This window comes from Myxine glutinosa, chromosome 1 (genome assembly GCF_964187855.1).
Source record: "Myxine glutinosa chromosome 1, kmMyxGlut1.1, whole genome shotgun sequence".
In the NCBI taxonomy this organism is placed as follows: Eukaryota; Metazoa; Chordata; class Myxini; order Myxiniformes; family Myxinidae; genus Myxine; species Myxine glutinosa.
Window position 1 is genome coordinate 268,591,128 of NC_136261.1, and position 20,831 is coordinate 268,611,958.

The 20,831-nt window shown below is 45.7% G+C and overlaps 1 protein-coding gene across 1 annotated transcript in view; it reads right to left on the minus strand.

Annotated features, from left to right (window-relative positions):
* The window catches only part of LOC137439711 (corticotropin-releasing factor receptor 2-like), a 318,876-nt gene that overhangs the window by 209,886 nt on the left and 88,159 nt on the right, over positions 1-20,831 (minus strand). The window contains exon 6 of the mRNA XM_078786781.1: positions 20,073-20,190. Within this exon, the coding sequence (XP_078642907.1) occupies positions 20,073-20,190 (118 nt within the window). The remainder of the gene's footprint in view (positions 1-20,072; positions 20,191-20,831) is intronic.

Below are 20,831 nucleotides of genomic sequence, written 5' to 3' on the forward strand. Positions count from 1 at the left end.
ATCCCTCTCCTCTGTGGCTGCAGAAACCCTCATCCACGCCTTCATCACTTCCCGTCTGGACTACTGCAATAGCCTCCTTTATGGTTCACCCTCAACAATCACCAATAAACTCCAATACATTCAGAACTCCGCTGCCCGTCTACTCACCCATTCCCGGACCCGTGACCACATCACCCCCGTCCTTTACAAGCTTCACTGGCTCCCCATCTCCCAGAGAATCCAGTACAAAATCCTCCTCTTGACCTACAAAGCCCTCCATAACCTGGCCCCATCCTACCTGGCTGACCTCCTCTCCAGACACACTCCCACCCGCAACCTCCGCTCTGCTGGTACCAACCTCCTGACCCCCCCCATCCGGACCAAATTTAGATCCTGGGGGGACAGGGCCTTCTCCATCGCTGCTCCCACCCTCTGGAACTCGCTACCTCACACCATCAGAGACTCCTCCTCACTCACCACATTCAAAACATCACTCAAGACCCACCTGTTCAACACTGCATTCAACATTTAACCCACAGCATCTAACCCCTGACTATCTCCTCTCCTTCTCCCTCCTTTGTGCTTTGAATATTTCCCTATTGATTCTTCTTTTTTTGCAATTGTCTTTATGTTTTGCTATGCGTTATGTTTTGCACTCTGTCAAAGCGTCTTTGGGCTTCCTGAAAAGCGCTATATAAAATAAATGCATTATTATTATTATTATTACAAACCAAAGCCGGGGAAAATCGTGTCAAGGTACAAGTTTTATACACACAAAGAAGTGAGGGCCAATCGGCGAATGAGTTTGTAGTTGATCTCAGACGTCTGGCTGAACACTGAGTTTGGTGCAACACTGGACGAGATGCTGAGAGACTTTTTTGTGTTTCAGGATGATGTATTGGTGACCGGACGGTCAGCCCAGGAACACCTCCAGAACCTGAATGAAGTGCTAAGCCGTCTCTCCAGTGCAGGCCTTCATCTCCGTCATGAGAAATGTTTCTTCATAGCCCCTGAGGTTGAGTACTTGGGTCATCGCATCACACGGAAAGGCATTTTGCCCTCACCAGGTAAAGTGGAAGCTATCAAGAACGCTCCAGCTCCCACCAATGTGTCTGAGCTTCGGGCTTTTCTCGGAATGTTAACCTACTTTGGTAATTTCCTACGAAACCTGAGTACTGTCTTGGAACCGTTGCACATTTTATTGAGCAAAGGCGTTCATTGGAAATGGGGTTCTGCTCAAGACAAGGCTGTTATGTACGCTCAAGACAAGGCTGTTTCAGGGATGTAAAAAACCTGTTATGCACGTCACCATTGCTTGTGCATTACGACCCTACGAAAGAGCTCACGTTGTGCTGTGACAGATCATCTTACGGAGTAGGTTGTGCACTATTGCAAACCAACGATGCTGGTCTTTTACAACCTGTTGCATATGCATCGAGGAAACTGTCAGTTACGGAACGTCGGTATGGGCAGGTTGACCGCGAGGCACTTTCTTGCATTTTTGGAGTAGGTAAAATGCACCAGTACCTTTATGGCCGACATTTCATATTGGAAACTGATCACAAACCCTTCCTCGGTCTGTTGGGGGAGGATAAGGCAGTATCACCGACTTCATCTGGTTGGGTGCATCGTTGGGCTCTAACCATTGCTGGTTATGACTACAAGCTTGTGTACAGGCCAGGACGTGAAATCTATTGTGCAGACACATTGATTCGTCTACCGCTTCCACAAACTATTGCGGAACCACCCCTACCGGGTAATGTTGTTCATCTGCTGTCTCAGGTTGTTCATGAGAAAGCACCAGTCACTGCAAAGCAAATTGCAAGAGGTACGAGCGACGATCCCACATTGTCGCATGTCAGACGCTGTGTCCTGTCGGGTGATTGGTCATCTTGTGCAAGTGAAGCTAAACCGTATCTAAACAGGAAGGGCGAGTTGTCAGTTGACGTGGATTGCCTCCTTTGGGGGAGTCGTATCATCATCCCACCTAAACTACGTGAGACAATATTGTCAGAACTACATGATGCTCACCCGGGGATGGTCACTATGAAAACTATAGCCAGAGCACACGTGCGGTGGCCAAAGTTAATGATGACATAGAAACCTGCTTACGTCAGTGGCACACATGTCAGGTTAATGCTAAGTCACCGCCGGAAGCACCACATGTGGTCATGGCCAGTTAAACCTTGGCCGAGGTTACACATTGATTATCCTGGACCCTTTTTAGGCAAGTTGTTCCTTGTCATCGTTGATGCCCACTCAAAGTGGCTTGAGGCTGTTGTTGTACCCTCTACAGGCTCGGTCATTACAATCGAAGCTCTATGCAGTATGTTCGCCTTTCATGGTATTCCTGATTACATTGTATCGGACAATGGCTCATCTTATACCAGTGCAGAGTTCCTGAGCTTTTGCAAGCAAAATGGCATCAAGCATTATACCTCTGCTCCATGCAAGCCTGCCAGCAACGGCCAGGCTGAGAGAGCGGTTCAGGTCGTGAAGAGTGGACTAAAGCGTGTTACGGAAGGGACCATACAAACTCGCTTGGCCCGAGTCCGATTGAGTTATCGCACATGACCGCATCATGCTGCTGGTCATTCTCCTGCATCAATGTTAATGGGCCGCGAGTTAAAGACAAGGTTGTCACTTTTGCACCCAAATAAGGTGGCCGATGTCGAAGTGAAGAAATTCCAGCAGAAGCATTATCACGACCGTATGTCTGTGAATTGTGAAATTAATGTAAATGATCCTGTGTTTGTTCTCAATGCCGGCCTGGGTGAGAAGTGGTTGTCTGAGGTAATTATCGAGAGTGTTGGCAGTCCGATTTTCCTAGTTAAACTGTCTGATGGTAGACTTCAGCGGAAGCACCTTGATAAACTCAGGTTGCGTCATACCACACCAGCAGAACCACCTGTATTTGTACCGCTACCTGTACAACCATCTGAGAGAGTGCCTTTATCGCCCCTCGTAACTGCACCTGCACCTGTAGAACCTTCACCAGAAACGTCCACGACCAATGTCTTTCCAGTCGAGGATGTTTCACCCACTGTGAGCGGTGTCATTACCGAACCACCAGTTGCTGTTAGGCATTCGAGCCGCAAATGTCGTGCGCTGATGCGCCTTGATCTTTAAGGGGGGAATTGTGACATACTGTGATGTCATATCCTTTCCCGGGATCTGCCACCTGTTGGGCGCCCCGAGGGCTTTTTCCTGTGTCGTCACTTCCGGAAATAAACCGCTGTTTGGATGCTTACTTTGTGTCTCTGAATCCCTTGATTTGCAATGCCATCAATCTTGTAAGGACTTTACAGATAGGAGTTCAGGTGTGCAAAAGAAGGACTTTGTATGAAGGAGGATGCTCAGTCGGTGACTGGTTTAGGAGGAAATGTGGTTTGCAAAAAAAAGTTAATGACTGATTGTGGGATCCAGGAGTTTGAGTTATTGAACTTCTTTCCGAGCGATGGTAAGAAAGCAGATGGGAGGGTTTGCCAGATGGCCCTTTTGGAGAAAGAGCGAGTGATGGTGTGAGATTTGTTAGGATTGAAAGACTTATTCCAAGTGTTTGCTTCACCATCTTGTAATTTTGGCAAGGTCTGAAGTGAGGGAAGAGGCTGCTGATCTTTACCCACTGTAGAATGACTGATTAAGATCAAAGGGATAAGCCAAACAAGATACCGTGGACATGTGGGGATATAGATGAATTGTGAATTAATGTGATACGTGCTCTCTCTCTCTTCCCTGTTCTCCCCAAACACTTTTATTACTTATTAAACCTGTTTGCACCATTGGTGTGTTGGCCTGGTATGCGGTTCATGAGTTGGGATTATCATAACTGTAGCGTGAGTAAATCCATGGCCATTTGAAATTGGCACCGAACTTCAATAGGAAGGCATTCTAAAACCGCAGTAGGTGTGTCCTGGGTGCAATTGCTCAGCCCATGTTATTTAACGGACAAATCGGCTGCAGGGTCAGATCCTCGTTAGAGTTTTCTGTCCGCCAGAAAAATGATGAAAAGACTGCTTGGACTTTCCTGGCAGACAGCCGATGGTCTCTTTCTACAACCGGTCACTAAATTGGGGATCGTGCAGGTGGTCGATTTGTCCACGTAACCACCCTACTATAACAATACATTTGCGACTGTTGATTTTGCTGCTGTGTGCACAGACTTTCTTGCTCATTTAAACACACTGCATTGTGTATTCAAATTAACTTTTGGGATGGCGCAACTGAGCACACTTCCTTTCCTAGACTTGCTCGTCAAGAAGTCTGTGCATAGATTCCTGACCAACATGTACCAAAAGCCTACCCTTAACGGGCACTACATACGGTGGGACTCGTTTAGTCAGACACAAAACAAGATCACCCTTATAGGCCTCAAGCTGAGGCCTGAAATAGTGCCAAAAAAATGAGTTTCGTTCCGAACTCGTGGGACTACGATTTCTATGCATTGTTTTATTGTATACAACATGCCTGACCTTGTGTTAAAAGTTTAACTCTGAAATCCTGCCAGTTTCCGTGAACGACCACGTCAAACTGGGTCATGTAGAGTCAAAAAGGAGGGTTTTTAGCTCCGGTGCGGACTGCGGCGTGGTATCTCCGTCAGTACATATAATTCAGCCTCAGAATTTATACTCGGCACAGACCCTCCCATGGTTCTGTGGCCCTGTCAGTTTTGAAGGCTCTTACTTACGTGCGCATCATACAGCGGCAATGTAAAAAATGTACTTTTGTCGTACGTACCTACTGTAAAATTCAATGAATTTCTCCGAAATTAATCCAAAATATTTTCGGAGCCATCAGAGATATCCTCTCGAAAATGGGTAAGCTTGGCATATGGAAGGGATACTGCATATTGACGACGTTTCGTGGTTGTCTGGAAAACAACGGATGAAGGGGGCGACACTAAAAATGCCTCCAGATGCATATGGGGACCGCATGATGACCAGGGATAGCATGGTGAACGTAGAGTAGGGAAGCTTGGTATTATGGTCGGCGGTATGAATCCGATGAATACATGATAATCCATTGATACAATAAGTATCAATCCATAGATAATAATAAGGCATATATCTGATACGTGATACCTGTATCAGACCTGAAGTAAATCGCATGATAGTTTATTCACCGTCGTGTCAATACGCAAAGATACAGGCTTCGATGTATGCGAAAATTCTGAATGTCCACGGCTCAAGTAGCACAAATCTGCTTAAAATTTCAAGGCAATCGGATGAAAATTGAGGATTTTAGAAATTCGACAAAGTTGGTGAACTTTGGCCTATGGTGACCTATTGACCTTTTGATCCCAAAAACAATAAGCTTCTTGCTTATGATCAACTCTACCATTTGGTGAAATTTCGTTAAGATCGGTTGAAAATTGTGACCTGTAGGCGCCTGACTGACAGACAGACAGACAGACAGACAGACAAACAGACAGACAGACAGACAGACAAACAGACAGACAGAAAAACAGACAGACAGACAAACAGACAGAATAACGCACAAGATCAAGCAATATACTTGAAAAATCTCAGGTAGAATTAATCAGCAATTATTTAGCTCAGGTAGAACAGCAAGGTGATCGTGAGTATTTTATTATTAAAATTAGTATACAGTGCACGTTTTTATGCCTCCGCAGGACGGTTGTCCGTCCGGTTGTCGGTCTGTACCAGACTTTCGTTTCCAGAATAACCGCTTATGGGATTGGCTTATTGGTATGAACTGTAATAATTGATATGATAACAAAATTGGTATGAACTGTAATGCAAAGATGAACTGGTTCGATTTTGGGTTGAAAAGGTCAAAGGGACCATGGTCGTGTGACCTTTCATTTAAAATCTTGGTTACCACAACAACTTGTGGACGAGAGAAGGGATTTCAATCAAACTTGACAGTAAATATCGCGGATGCTTCTTTATGGTGGTCGAACCCTTCCCCCTCCTCCCCCCAATGCAATTCGGGGACAAAATCTTCCCCATTCTGTCCTGCTGCCAGGATTCGTCAGGTCAGCGCTTTATTAGGGTCAGAGTGCCGATTGGTCCCCATGGACCGTCCCTCTCCCTCTTGTCCCTGTTTCTCTCTTTCTCCAACTCTGACGTGGCCCTGACTTCGTGAAGGTGGATCACACCATCCTAGATGTGAGAGATCTTTGGGTCGTTTCTGGGAGATCGATCCGCTGTCTTTGTGTCACGGGCTTGTTCGAGAGAACTGTCCGAAGTGATACAACAACAACCAAATTTGACACCACAATGGCCTGCTGTGCAAAGATGGACAGATTAAATTTTTGGGTGTAACAGGACATGTGCCCTTTGAAAATATTTTTGCAGATCATCACTCGAGTTTGAAACATCTGAGGTTTTATCTCTGTCATGTGACCTTTAATCGAGATCAAACGTAAACAGTGGGTTGACATCGAACACAGGCGGACGCATATCCAATATCACCCACCGATGCAGACATTGTACAACATAGCTCGTTTCGTCCCACCCTGCACAATAACTTGGGGTATAATTAGCAGTGTAGGTAGATCCTAGACTCGTGGAGGTAGATCCTAGACTCGTGGAGGTAGATCCTAGACTCGTGGAGGTGTATCCTAGACTCGTGGAGGTAGATCCTAGACTCGTGGAGGTAGATCCTAGACTCGTGGAGGTAGATCCTAGACTCGTGGAGGTGTATCCTAGACTCGTGGAGGTAGATCGTAGACTCGTGGAGGTGTATCCTAGACTCGTGGAGGTGTATCCTAGACTCGTGGAGGTGTATCCTAGACTCGTGGAGGTGTATCCTAGACTCGTGGAGGTAGATCCTAGACTCGTGGAGGTAGATCCTAGACTCGTGGAGGTGTATCCTAGACTCGTGGAGGTGTATCCTAGACTCGTGGAGGTAGATCCTAGACTCGTGGAGGTAGATCCTAGACTCGTGGAGGTAGATCCTAGACTCGTGGAGGTAGATCCTAGACTCGTGGAGGTGTATCCTAGACTCGTGGAGGTAGATCCTAGACTCGTGGAGGTAGATCGTAGACTCGTGGAGGTAGATCCTAGACTCGTGGAGGTGTATCCTAGACTCGTGGAGGTAGATCGTAGACTCGTGGAGGTGTATCCTAGACTCGTGGAGGTGTATCCTAGACTCGTGGAGGTGTATCCTAGACTCGTGGAGGTGTATCCTAGACTCGTGGAGGTAGATCCTAGACTCGTGGAGGTAGATCCTAGACTCGTGGAGGTAGATCCTAGACTCGTGGAGGTAGATCCTAGACTCGTGGAGGTAGATCCTAGACTCGTGGAGGTAGATCCTAGACTCGTGGAGGTGTATCCTAGACTCGTGGAGGTAGATCCTAGACTCGTGGAGGTAGATCGTAGACTCGTGGAGGTAGATCCTAGACTCGTGGAGGTGTATCCTAGACTCGTGGAGGTAGATCGTAGACTCGTGGAGGTGTATCCTAGACTCGTGGAGGTGTATCCTAGACTCGTGGAGGTGTATCCTAGACTCATGGAGGTGTATCCTAGACTCATGGAGGTAGATCCTAGACTCGTGGAGGTAGATCCTAGACTCGTGGAGGTGTATCCTAGACTCGTGGAGGTAGATCCTCGACTCGTGGAGGTAGATCCTAGACTTGTGGAGGTAGATCCTAGACCCGTGGAGGTAGATCCTAGACTCGTGGAGGTAGATCCTAGACTCATGGAAGTAGATCCTAGACTCGTGGAGGTGTTGGTGAACTCGACGTTGACCAGATGCTGGTGTCTGTTGGCAAGATTGTGACACACCGTCCAATTGCAGCCACGTCTGCAGGCATTCACGATATTTACTCCATCTAAGAGGCGTAAACGACGAAGTTATGTCATTCACGACGTGTTCAAAGTGCATGAAGCACTTTAAACGCGATTTTCCCGAGGCCATGACTAAACATTCAGCGTGACATGGGCGCCGCCATTTTGTATGTCATGTGACCCAAGCAAGTGTTCTGATAGGCCTAGATTCAAAATGAGTGCCTTCGATGCAAGACAAAGTAGTGCGACATAAACGCGTGGAAAACTTTCAAACTGGCAGGATCTGTTAGTTAAACTTTTTGTATGTGCTACAACTCGGCACGTACTCAGATTACCAGTGATTATTTTTTAGTCTCTCTGACCTCGGAACGGGATTGAACGATACACGGTGTCAGCTTGAGGCCTATTATCACCACCCTTGAGTCTTTTGGGACTGCCACTGGTAACGTGTAACCCAGTGCTACCTGCCGCATGGTCGGGTTGTCGGCGACTAAACTGACACCCCTTACTGGCTTTGCTAGTGGGGAGGGTGACTGTGACACTTGCCAGGACCAAAAAGAACACCTGACAAAGGGCGGAAGAGCTTCCATAGGGAGCCAATGGCCATCGATCTGGGCTTTATGGCAGAGTGACCAGACAGAAGCCTCTACTCTGTTAAAGACACATGAAAGCCCGCTTGGAGTTTGCAAAAAAAACACCTAAAGGACTCTCAGACTGTGAGAAACAAGATTCTGTGGTCTGATGAAACCAAGATTGAACTGTTTGGCTTCCGTCTGGCCACTCTGCCATAAAGCCCAGATCGGTGGAGTGTTGCAGTGATGGTTGTCCTTCTGGAAGTTTCTCCCATCTCCACACAGGATCTCTGGAGCTCAGCCAGAGTGACCATCGGGTTCTTGGTCACCTCTCTTACGAAGGCCCTTCTCCCCCGATTGCTCAGTTTGGCCGGGCGGCCAGCTCTAGGAAGAGTCCTGGTTGTTCCAAACTTCTTCCATTTAAGAATTATGGAGGCCGCTGTGCTCTTGGGAACCTTCAATGCAGCAGAGATTTTTTTGTGGGCTTCCCCAGATCTGCGCCTCGACACAATCCTGTCTCTGAGCTCTGCAGGCAGTTCCTTCGACCTCATGGCTTGGTTTTTGCTCTGATATGCATTGTCAGCTGTGAGACCTTATATAGACAGGTGTGTGCCTTTCCGAATCATGTACAATCAATTGAATTTACCACAGGTGGACTCCAATCAAGGTGTAGAAACATCTCAAAGATGATCAAGAGAAATGGGAGGCACCTGAGCTAAATTTCAAGTGTCATAGCAAAGGGTCTGAATACTTATGTCAATGTGATATTTCAGATTTTCTTTTTAATAAATTCGCAAAACTTTCTAAAATCCTGTTTTCTCTTTGTCATTATGGGGTATTGAGTGTAGATTGATGAGGGAAAAAAGGAATTTAAACGATTTCAGCATAAGGCTGCAACATAACAAAATGTAAAAAAGGTGAAGGGGTCTGAATACTTTCTGAATGCACTGTACGTGTCAACATGTACGCCTGTGCCCTAAATATGTTTGAAAATGGTTCATCGATATATTAAAGTAGCGGAAGCGTTCTGTCCGTCTGTTTCTCTCTTTACGCCCATTGGTTGTACAGCTGGAGCAACACCACCCATAACGACGTCATTAGTAGGAAGGCTGACCCTGCCCATCGGTATTTTGAACTTCATGCAGTTCATGGTGAACACATCGTTGAACCTGTCATATTCACAATCGCCATGCCCTAACTTTACATTGCTAAACATAAACTTCAGGGAGCATGCAAGGCAGCGCTGCGTTGCCTATACACCGCCAAAAAGGGGAAAAGGGTGTGGGGAAAGTCCTGAGGGGGGTCCCAGCTAGTTGTTTTGTCAATGAGCGCTATTTAAGAAAAAAAAGAGTCCGGTCTTTACTTTGAACAAGTCTAAACATTCCACGAAAGCTATCCGTCGAGTACAAAACACCTTCTGGTGCGTTTAATTTGAGGACCAAGAATCATTAATTCATTAATTCCGTGTGCAGCCTGCAGTTGCTGGCTTGCATCATTGCTGGGAGCGCGGTTGTGCCGCTGATGCAGTGCCCCGTGTATGTTCGGGTAAGAATTTGTTCAGGGTGCCTGTAATAGCTCGCCTACTGTTCGGAAAAGACACCATGGGATCTTTGAAGTCCACGAACCAATGCCGTGAACCACAGGGATGACAGTTTATAGCTGGGTCGGGATTCAAACCCAGGATATAGACATCTTAGACGCGATTGTGAGTACCTCGCGGCCATTTGATCCGATCAACCGGCAACGAGAAAAGACAAAGTTCAGAGATTTATCAAAAAGGTTTGAATTAAATAATATTGCTTTGTGAAGGCGCACACCAAAGCCCTCTTGCTCCGATGCAGCATGTTCGGCTAATACCACACTTTTCACATGGGATACAAGATGGTGGCAACCTTGCCCCAGGTACCCACAAATCCATTGGTGAAGACCTGTTGTAACATACTGTGATGTCATATCCTCCCCCAACAGACCGAGGAAGGGTTTGTGATCACTTTCCAATATGAAATGTCGGCCATAAAGGTACTGGTGCCTTTTTGCCTACTCCAAAAATGCAAGAAAGTGCCTCGCGCTCAACCTGCCCATACCGACGTTCCGTACTTGACAGTTTCCTCAATGCATTTGCAACAGGTTGCAAAAGACCAGCATCGTTGTTTTGCAATAGTGCACAACCTACTCCGTAAGTTGAACTGTCACAGCTCAAAGTGAGCTCTTTCGTAGGGTCGTAATGTACAAGCAATGGTGACCTACATAACAGGGTTTTTGCATCCCTGAAAGTCTTCTCTTGAGCAGAACCACATTTTCAATGAACGAATTTGCGCAACAAAATGTGCAACGGTTCCAAGACAGTACTCAGGTTTTGTAGGAAATTACCAAAGTAAGTTAACATTCTGAGAAAAGCCCTAAGCTCAGACACATTGGTGGGAGCGAGTGCATTCTTGATAGCTTCCACTTTACCTGGTGAGGGCAAAATGCCTTTCTGCGTGATGCGATGACCCAAGTACTCAACCTCAGGGGCCATCAAGACACATTTCTCATGACGGAGATGAAGGCCTGCACTGGAGAGACGGCTTAGCTCTTCATTCAGGTTCTGGAGGTGTTCCTGGGCTGACCGACCGGTCACCAATACATCATCCTGAAACACAACCATGTTGGGTACGGTTCTTAATAAGTTCTCCATTTTTCGCTGGAAAATGGGCGCTGCGCACCGATTGCCAAAAGAGCATCAATTGCACATGAAAAGTCCACGGTGTATATTGATACACGTGAAAGTTTTAGATTCGTCTGAAAGTTCCATTTGTGCAGAAGCATGTCAGGTCCAACCTTGTAAATGTCTCACCTTCCATGAGAGCCGTGAACAGGTCCTTGTTCTTGGGCAGAGGATATCCATCTAGTTTTGAATGACGATTTATGGTAGTATTGTAGTCCACACTGATACATAAGCTCCCATCAGCTTTAAGCATGGCGACAACTGGAGCAGCCCAGTCGGAGTATTCAACTGGGGCGATGATTCCTTCATCCAGAAGACGATCGAGCTCCTGCTCAATTTTTGCTCGCATCATATGGAAAATAGGTTTGGGCCAAATAGGCCCAAATAGGCCAAATAGGCCAAGAAAATAGGTGCAAAAACAGATCCTAGCAACTACAGACCAATCAGCCTTCTCCCAATTATCAGCAAAGTCATGGAATCCATCATTGCTTCAGATATGAAATCTTTCCTCTTCTCCAATGGCTTGATCTCTGACCATCAATTTGGTTTCAGACCTGGTCACTCTACTCTGGACATGCTGCTTCTGCTTTCTCAACAATGGATGGAGGTCCTCAACGCCAAACAGGAAATTAGAGCCGTCTCCCTTGACATTTCACATGCCTTCGATACGGTCTGGCACCCCGCTCTGCTCACCAAACTCTCCTCCTTTGGTATCCATGGAAATCTCCACGCATGGCTGGCGTACTTCCTCTCTAGTCGTAGTCAACGTGTGGCCCTGAATGGGTTTCTCTCATCTCCTCTTCCTGTTCAGGCTGGAGTTCCCCAAGGCAGTGTTCTGGGCCCTGTGCTTTTTCTGGTCTTCATCAATGATCTCTCTGACTCTCTTGAAAATCCTCTCTATCTCTTTGCTGACGACTCTACTCTCTGTCGCTCCATTCCTCATCCCTCAGATCGGCAGTCTGCAGCCTCCTCACTCTCTGCAGACCTGGACAAAATCACAGACTGGGCAAACAAGTGGAACATGTCTTTCAATCCTGACAAATCTCACACTCTTACGATGTCTCTCCGAAAAGACCGACTGGACAACCCTCCCATCCACTTTCTGAATAATCCTCTCCAAGAAGTTCTGTCACTCAAGCTTTTGGGTCTCACTATCTGCCATGATCTTCCTGGGAAAACCACATTTCAAATCTGGCCTCCAAAGGCAGTCGCCGACTGGGCATCCTCCGTCGTGCGAAGTCCTTCCTTGGTACACCTGAGCTCCTCACCACTTACAAGGCTTTCATCCGCAGCTCTATGGAATACTGTTCTCCCCTCTGGTCTGGTGCTCCTGCCTCACACCTAGCTCGTCTTCACGCTGTTGAAACCAAAGCGTTCAGAATCATTGGAATCTCCCGCGATGAAGCTAACTCCAAGGGCCTTTCACTCACTCACCGCAGGCAGGTTGGTGGTATTTCCGTCTTCTACCGACTCCTCTCTGGCCTTGCCCCCCCCCCCCAGCTCTCTCTGGGCTCTGTCCCCCAAATATTCCTACAGGTCGCACAAGATCTGCCTGCAACCCTCTTATGGTTAAACTGCCAAAATCAAGACTTTCTGCTCACCTTCACTCCTTCATTCCTCTTTTCTCCCACCTCTGGAACAAACTCCCTCACTCTCTTCAATCCCACTCCACCCTCCGGGTCTTTAAAACAGCTGTTCAACACCATCTCTTATCTTCCCCCATCCAAAACCTTGATCTTTTCTACCCCCGCTAATTTCACCCAAAATCCTACACTTTTTTTTTTTTTGAAATACCAACTTCTGTCCTGGAAGTCTTTGGTCCCCTTGTGTTTTATACCTCTCCCCCCCCCCCAAACCCCCCTTCCCACGCCTCCTCCCCCCAAGCCCTCTCCCTCCCACACTTCTCCCTGCTCTCAAATGTTGTGTTTGTGTGCTTCCCCCTCTCTCCCCATCTTGTCTTCCGCTCCCTCTTTTTATATATTTTGTTTTTTTTTCTGGTTCATTTGTTTGTGAAATAAATGTTAGCTCTTTCACGAGCCTCGATTCAGTATTAAAAAAAAAAAAAAAAAGCCTCGGCATCCACATAAATCTTAACCTTGGTGCCTTTAAAAGTGCCCACACCATCACGAAATAGATCAAGATACTTGTCGACAATCGATGCGCATCCAGTACTGGTGGACACATGGTTCACTTTATGCCAGTTGAGTCTGATGACCTTTAAGCAGTCTCTGCCAAACAAAGCTGGAGCCTTGCCCTTTGTGACAAGCAACGGTAACGCGTGGAACGCACCATCGTACTCAACGGACACAATGGCTGTGCCAATTACAGGAACAATTTCACTGGTATACACTAAATGACCAAAGGTATGCGGACACCCCTTCTAATTAGTGGATTCGGCTATTTCAGCCACAACCGTTGCTGACAGGTATATATAATCAAGCACACAGCCATGCAATCTCCATAGACAAACATTGGCAGTAGAATGGGCCATACTGAAGAGTTCAGTGACTTTCAACGTGGCACCGTCATAGCATGCCACCTTTCCAAGAAGTCTGTTCGTCAAATTTCTGCCCTGCGAGAGCTGCACCGGTCAACTTTAAGTGCTGTTATTGTGAACTGGAAATGCCTAGGAGCAACAACAGCTTAGCCGCGAAGTGATAGGCCACACAAGGTCACAGAACGGGACCGCCGAGTGCTGAAGCGTGTAAATATCATCTGTACTCGGTTGCAACACTCACTACCAAGTTCCAAACTGCCTCTGGAAGCAATGTCAGCACAACAACTGTTCGTCGGGAGCTTTATTAAATGGGTTTCCATGGCCGAGCAGCCGCACACAAGCCTAAGATCACTATGCGCAAGGCCAAGCGTCGGCTGGAGTGGTGTAAAGCTTGCCACCATTGGACTCTGGAGCAGTGGAAATGCTTTCTCTGGAGTGATGAGATGAATCATGCTTCACCATCTGGTAGTCCGACAGACAAATCTGGGTTTGGCAGATGCGAGGAGAACGCTACCTGCCAGAATGCATAGTGCCAATTGTAAAGTTTGGTGGAGGAGGAATAATGCTCTGGGGCTGTTTTTCATGATTTGGGCTAGGCCCTGTGAATTATAGATAAATATATAAATCATATTTATAATACAATTTATAAATATTAGTTAAATTGTACTTTAATGTGAATCTTGTTCTTAAAGCATGCAAGGAAATGTGCAAAGAACCTGAAGCAAGCAGCCGACCATCTGTGAAATGACCCATTGACCTCCAAGGATGTGAACGGAGGGGAGAATGCTGATTCAGCTCGGAGTTGGAATGTACCCCTTCATTAGTGGGACTCGGGGAGGGACCTTATCAGTCTTCATGTCCTCCGTAATGATAAACATATGGAGGTTGGTGCCAGAAAGGCTGGCTCTAAGTGACCCCAGAATTCCAACCATTGTAGATCAGAGGAAATGCGTTTTGTATATAACAGGACCCTCCAAGGCTGCGAGGAGAGAAGTCTTCAACCGAACGACGCGTCGTATCTTGTCTGTATTTTGTGTAAAGTCCTCTCCGCAAAACGGATATAAATCTCGATTTAAACTGAGTGAGTCTCGCTGAGTCTGACTGAGTTTTGCTAAGAAAGGTGTCCAGAAAGAAGCCACAACAGCCCCTTAGTTCCAGTGAAGAGAAATCTTAATGCTCCAGTACACAATGACATTCTAGATGATTGTGTGCTTCCAACTTTCTGGCAAAAGTTTGGGGGAAGGCCCTTTCCTGTTTCAGCATGACAATGGCCCCGTGCACAAAGCGAGGTCCGTACAGAAATGGTTTGTCGAGATCGGTGTGGAAGAACTTGACTGGCCTGCACACAGCCCTGACCTCAACCCCATCGAGCACCTTTGGGATGATTTGGAATGCCGAAGGCGAGCCAGGCCTAATCACCCAACATCAGTGCCCAAACTCTCGAATGCTCTTGTGGCTGAATGGAAGCAAATCCCCGCAGTAATGTTCCAACATCTAGTGGAAAGCCTTCCCAGAAGAGTGGATGCTGTTATAGCAGCAAAGGGGGGGGGGGGGGACCAACTCCATATTAATGCCCATGATTTTGGAATGAGATGTGTGATGTTCGGGCGTCCACATACTTTTGGTCATGTGGTGTATGCCTTCAGTTTAGTCGACACAGGTGTGATCTCCGGAACCCCACCCGGTAGATACAGCGAGGTGAACATGCCTTCACACATGATAGATCTTGAAGCATCAGTATCGATCTCCCCACAGGGGAATGATATATTGTCACCGTCACAACAAACGGAGGTTCAGTATTCCTAGTGTCCACAGAGAAAACTGAATGATTCTCACCTTCGACTGTGGTAGCGCCTGATGTGCTGTTGGTTACGTGAAGCATGCGATCAGTGGGCTGTGTGTTCTCATTGTCGACATCGATGTGGTGAGTGGAAGAGGTGGGCCTGGGACATCTGGCTTGCAGATTCCCCCTCCTGGCACGTGAATTGTTTATAATGACATTGGAATGCACCATGTCCACCACCGCAACGCCAGCAGCTCATGCCGCCAGTCTTCTTGGGATGGTACATCTCATGAGCAGATGGAGGTGGAGAAATCCGACAATTCTCTTTGTATGCTGTGACTCTGTGCACATCCGCCGTTGACCTTGTGATGACCCATAGACTCCCATCAGCTTGCATATATGCAGTGGCAATGTCGATAACCTTCTTGAGGTCTGGATCTGTCTCCGAGAGCAGTTTACGGAAGATTGAATCGCTGTTAATTCTAATCACAAAAAAGTCTCTCAGCATCTCGTCGTCTTGCATCAAACACACAGTGTTCAGCCAGACATCTGAGATCAGCTACAGAATCACTCACCGATTGGTCCTCACTTCTTTGGTGTGTATAAAAAGTGTACCTTGACACGATTTTCCCCTGCTTGGGTTTGTAGTGTCTCTGCATCAACTCAACCAGTGCAGCGATGACTTGTCGTGGGGTTTTTCGGGCGATAGGAGATCCTTCATCAACCTATAGGTCTGAGATCCGCACACAGTCAGCAATATAGCACAAGACGTCGAGATGCATCATCAACGCCATCAATTCCGTTGGCAACGAAATACTCGTCCAGTCTTTCGCAAAAATCAGCCCAGTCATCTGAACTCGGATTGAATTCACTCCAAATCCCGATCCCGGCGACCGCCATCGTGAAAATAAAACACCACACGTGAGCTCGAACGCACAGTCCAGCTCCTCGTCGCCAATGTAAAGTCCTTACGAGATTGATGAATGATGGCATCGCAAATCGAGGGATTCAGAGACACAAAGCAAGCATCCAAACAGCGGTTTATTCCCCAGAAGTGCCGATACAGGAAAAAGCCCTCGGGGCGCCCAACAGGTGGTGGAACCCAGAAAAAGGATATGACATCACAGTATGTTACACATGTACAGCGAACTGAACGTGGTTCGCGTTACTGGGGCAGAATGTCTCCATAGATTAAAAAAAATACAGCCCTCTACCTGTCTCTAATGTTGTCTTGCCTTTAAAAACATCAATCCTATAAGCCTCCACAGCCTCACCTGGTGAATTGTTCCCGAGCTCAACTCTCAATCCAAGACAATGCACAACATGAAACAAACGCAAAATCATAGCCGCCATTTTGTGGGAGGCGAGGATCATTCCGTCTGATCTGGAATATTATTTAAACAACATTATTTCTAATTTCTGATACGGTAACCATTGTCCTACAAATGTTGAGCGAATGTTTTTGAAATCTTGTTTTGTGAATGTTTGATGAGCGTCTGTCAGATACAATCAGACTGGGTGGTGTTATGGTTAGAGGGTCCGCTCTTAATCGGAGAGGTCAGTGGTTCGAACCCCGGCCGAGTCACACCAATATAATATTAAACTAGCCGAAACCCGTGGAACATCCACGGAAGGGAGGATGTGGTGTATGGATAGAGTGTACCATTATGGATGGCATAGGGGATTTGCTTGTCTGAGTAAGAGTTAGGAAAAAAGATGAGAACGAAGAGTGCGTATATGAACAACGTATTTATTGCAATCTACATAAATGACAACGCTACGATATACTTTTGAAAAATGAATGGATTCGTAATAGGAATCGGCATAGCACCACTCTTGGATTGTCCACTCAGTGGACGGCTTGCTGTCGCCTTCGACTGTCCAATCAGTGGACGGCTTGCTTCGCCTTCACCCAGCAGACGCCAATACGATGGCGTCGTAAGATGGCGTCGTATCGGCAGTTAATCGGATGCTTTTGGGCCCCAACGTCGGCTAATTCAGATTTTTCGAGTATGGCTGTACGTGATAAACAAAGAGCGCGGTTCGTAAATCGTAAATCCATTAGTGCCGTGGGCATCGGGTCACTGGGTGCGGCGTAAAAGGGATAACAAAGTCGAGTCCTTACGCTATTATTATATAGATGGTACGTGTTGCTTCCTTGCTTGATGCAGCATATAAAATGATGAGCATGGATAAACAACCACTTTGATGCGCCTAATTGTCTCCTCCTGCGTTGAACCTATTTATTATTAGCGGATTCAGTGTCTGACCGGAAGTTACCGATACCGCAGTGCACTGTGCACATTGGAGGCGCGTGCGATTTGGTCTCTTCCGAAGACAGAAGCCTCTTCCAGAAGATTGCTTTGCGCCGAACAAGCAGAAGAGAAGCAAGATGGCGGCCAAATATGTATTACTCGCGCTCATGATGGAAGAATTAGACAAAGATGACACTACATCACAAGTTGATGCAAATATCCAGATTGTGTTTTCACTTGCAAGTTTTGCTGCGTAAGTATAACCTCTTCTCTTCGGCCTCTTCCCCCTCTTCTTCCTCTTCCTCTTCTAAACCCCTCTTCTGCTGGATAACGGAAAAGGCAGAAGAGCTTCCGAGAAGAGAAGAGTCCAAATCGAACGACCAGAAGAGTCTTCCGGAAGTCTCTTCCTCTTCCAGAAGTGCAAATCGCACGCGCCTCGGGATATGATAAGCCGTGAAATGACGGCTTTGATGCTCCAAGCAAATGGATATCGCACTTGCTAATGCTACTACATGTGCGACCAACCACGTGCATTCTGGGCTATGGTCGGAGACTTCTCCTGGCCGGTGTGCCGAGGCTGCATGTACAGCGTCCTCAAGCACATTGACCACTCGCGTCGTTCGAAGAAAGCGGGAATGTGCTTGATCCAGCACCGAGGTGGAGATGAGGTGTTTTTGAGCCGTCAGGGTGCGTGATCGCGAAGACCGTGCTCGCCGTAATCGTATTCTTGGCACCCGCACTCATCCCCAATTGTTACCTGAGATATTTTATAGCCCCGGACATTATTAACCCTACCTCAACCATCAGGCTTACTTGCAGGTTACTGTTTTCTCCTGTCTCTCTATTCTTTACCGTTCGTTAATTTCCTTAATCGTTGTGTCCAACTACTGACCCACTGCCCCACTCGTCTCTTGGTCTTGTTTCATTGCCATTTCACTCTCTGTCACCTTCCTACTTCATGAGCCTCGATCTTGCATAGAAAAACTACAACGAGCAATCAATCAAGTCATTGCACACCCACACCAGGACCTTTGTGTGGTATTAGAATGGTATGTACTTTAAAGACCTACTCGCATTCTAATTATACATACTTTATGGACCTACTCGCATGCTAATTGTCTGCACTTTATGGACCTACTCGCATTATAATTGTACGTACTTTATGGACCTACTCGCATTCTAATTGTACGTACTTTATAGACCTACTCACATTCTAATTGTACGTACATTATGGACCTACTCGCATTCTAATTGTACGTACTTTATAGACCTACTCACGCTCTAATTGTACGTACTTTATGGACCTACTGGCATTCTAGTTGTATGTACTTTATGGACCTACTCACATTCTAGTTGTACGTATTTTATGGACCGAATCGCATTCTAATTGTACGTACTTTATGGACCTACTCGCATTCTAATTGTACGTACTTTATAGACCTACTCACGTTCTAATTGTATGTACATTATAGACCTACTCGCATTCTAGTTGTACGTACTTTAAAGACCTACTCGCATTCTAGTTGTACGTACTTTATAGACCTACTCACGTTCTAATTGTACATACTTTATGGACCTACTGGCATTCTAATTGTACATACTTTATAGACATACTCACGTTCTAATTGTACGTACTTTATAGACCTACTCGCATTCTAATTGTACGTACTTTATGGACCGACTCACATTCTAATTGTACATACTTTATAGACATACTCACGTTCTAATTGTACGTACTTTATGGACCTACTTGCATTCTAGTTGTATGTACTTTATGGACCTACTCACATACTAGTTGTATGTACTTTATGGACCTACTCACATTCTAATTGTACGTACTTTATAGACCTACTCACGTTCTAATTGCACGTACTTTATAGACCTACTCGCATTCTAATTCTACGTACTTTATAGACCTACTCACGTTCTAATTGTACGTAATTTATAGACGTACTCACGTTCTAATTGTATGTACTTTATAGACCTACTCGCATTCTAATTGTATGTACTTTATAGACCTACGTGCATTCTAGTTGTATGTACTTTATAGACCTACTCGCTTTCCAATTGTACATAATTTATAGACGTACTCGCGTTCTAATTGTTCGTAATTTATAGACGGACTCGTGTTCTAATTGTATGTACTTTATAGACGTACTCCCATTTTGATTGTAACAGACATACTCGTTTCTAATTCTACATATTGTTTGACTTTAGGATCCCCCATTACTTACATCCAATGAAAGCTCAGTGATTTACATGTTATTAGAAAAACTACCAAAAATATTTATATTGGGAGTGGGTCAGGAGGACAAGGTAGATTAGTAGAGGGTTGATCAGATTGAAGTTGGTAATTCCACTAAAGCAACCAAGCAACATGAAAAACTGGAATTATTTAAATATGTGTGCAACAACACATTGTTTACTTAATGTGCCATAGTAGCATGAATGAGACAGCTATAGATGATGTGCTTGTCAATCAAATAATAATCAAACACCATTCACATTTGCCACAGAACCCATACCTCGTTTGCAAGCTGTGTGTTCACATCAATGAGCGGAAGGAGGAAGTACGTTGTGTTTCTTAGGATGAAGGTCGTCACAAAGTTCCAATGGATCGTGTTTCTTAGACAACGGATGCTCCTGTAACACAGTACGCAGATCACACGGTGCACTGAATCGATTGCATTTGTTCAGCACTATGCTCAATGTTTGCTGTTTTCATCTGTTTTACTTGTTACGACTATTTAGGAGCTTAACTTTTTGTTCATTGCAGACATCAAGTGTACATGTTGGAATAATGTCAAACATTAAGTGGTGGTGTTTTAAGATGGTGATTACTTGATGACCTGATAACTGCAGTGAATGTACAATGCTATTAAAAAAAAATAATTGAAGTTCACACGCAAATGCTGATATATTTCAAATATTTCATTATATCTGATTGTTTCATTGGCCAAATAGAAACCGACGTACAAACAAAATTCCCAATAAGAATTGTCATCAGTCATAGAGGTTTGCTAAAATTGTCTGAATTGAGTGGTATGTTACAACTAGCAGAATCCCATGGTAAAAATACCACGATAGAAAAACAAGACTGATAGTGTAACAACAGCGCAGCCGGGCTTGTTTAATATTTTGTTGAAGATGGTATGACCTGGGTGGGGATACCAGTTAGCAGTTAGCAAATAATGTAAGTTTGTTTTTTTTGACTTCAGGCATGGACAGCCTTCAGTGAATGACTATGGTAAAAAAAAACAAACAGCCAATGACAACCAATGAAC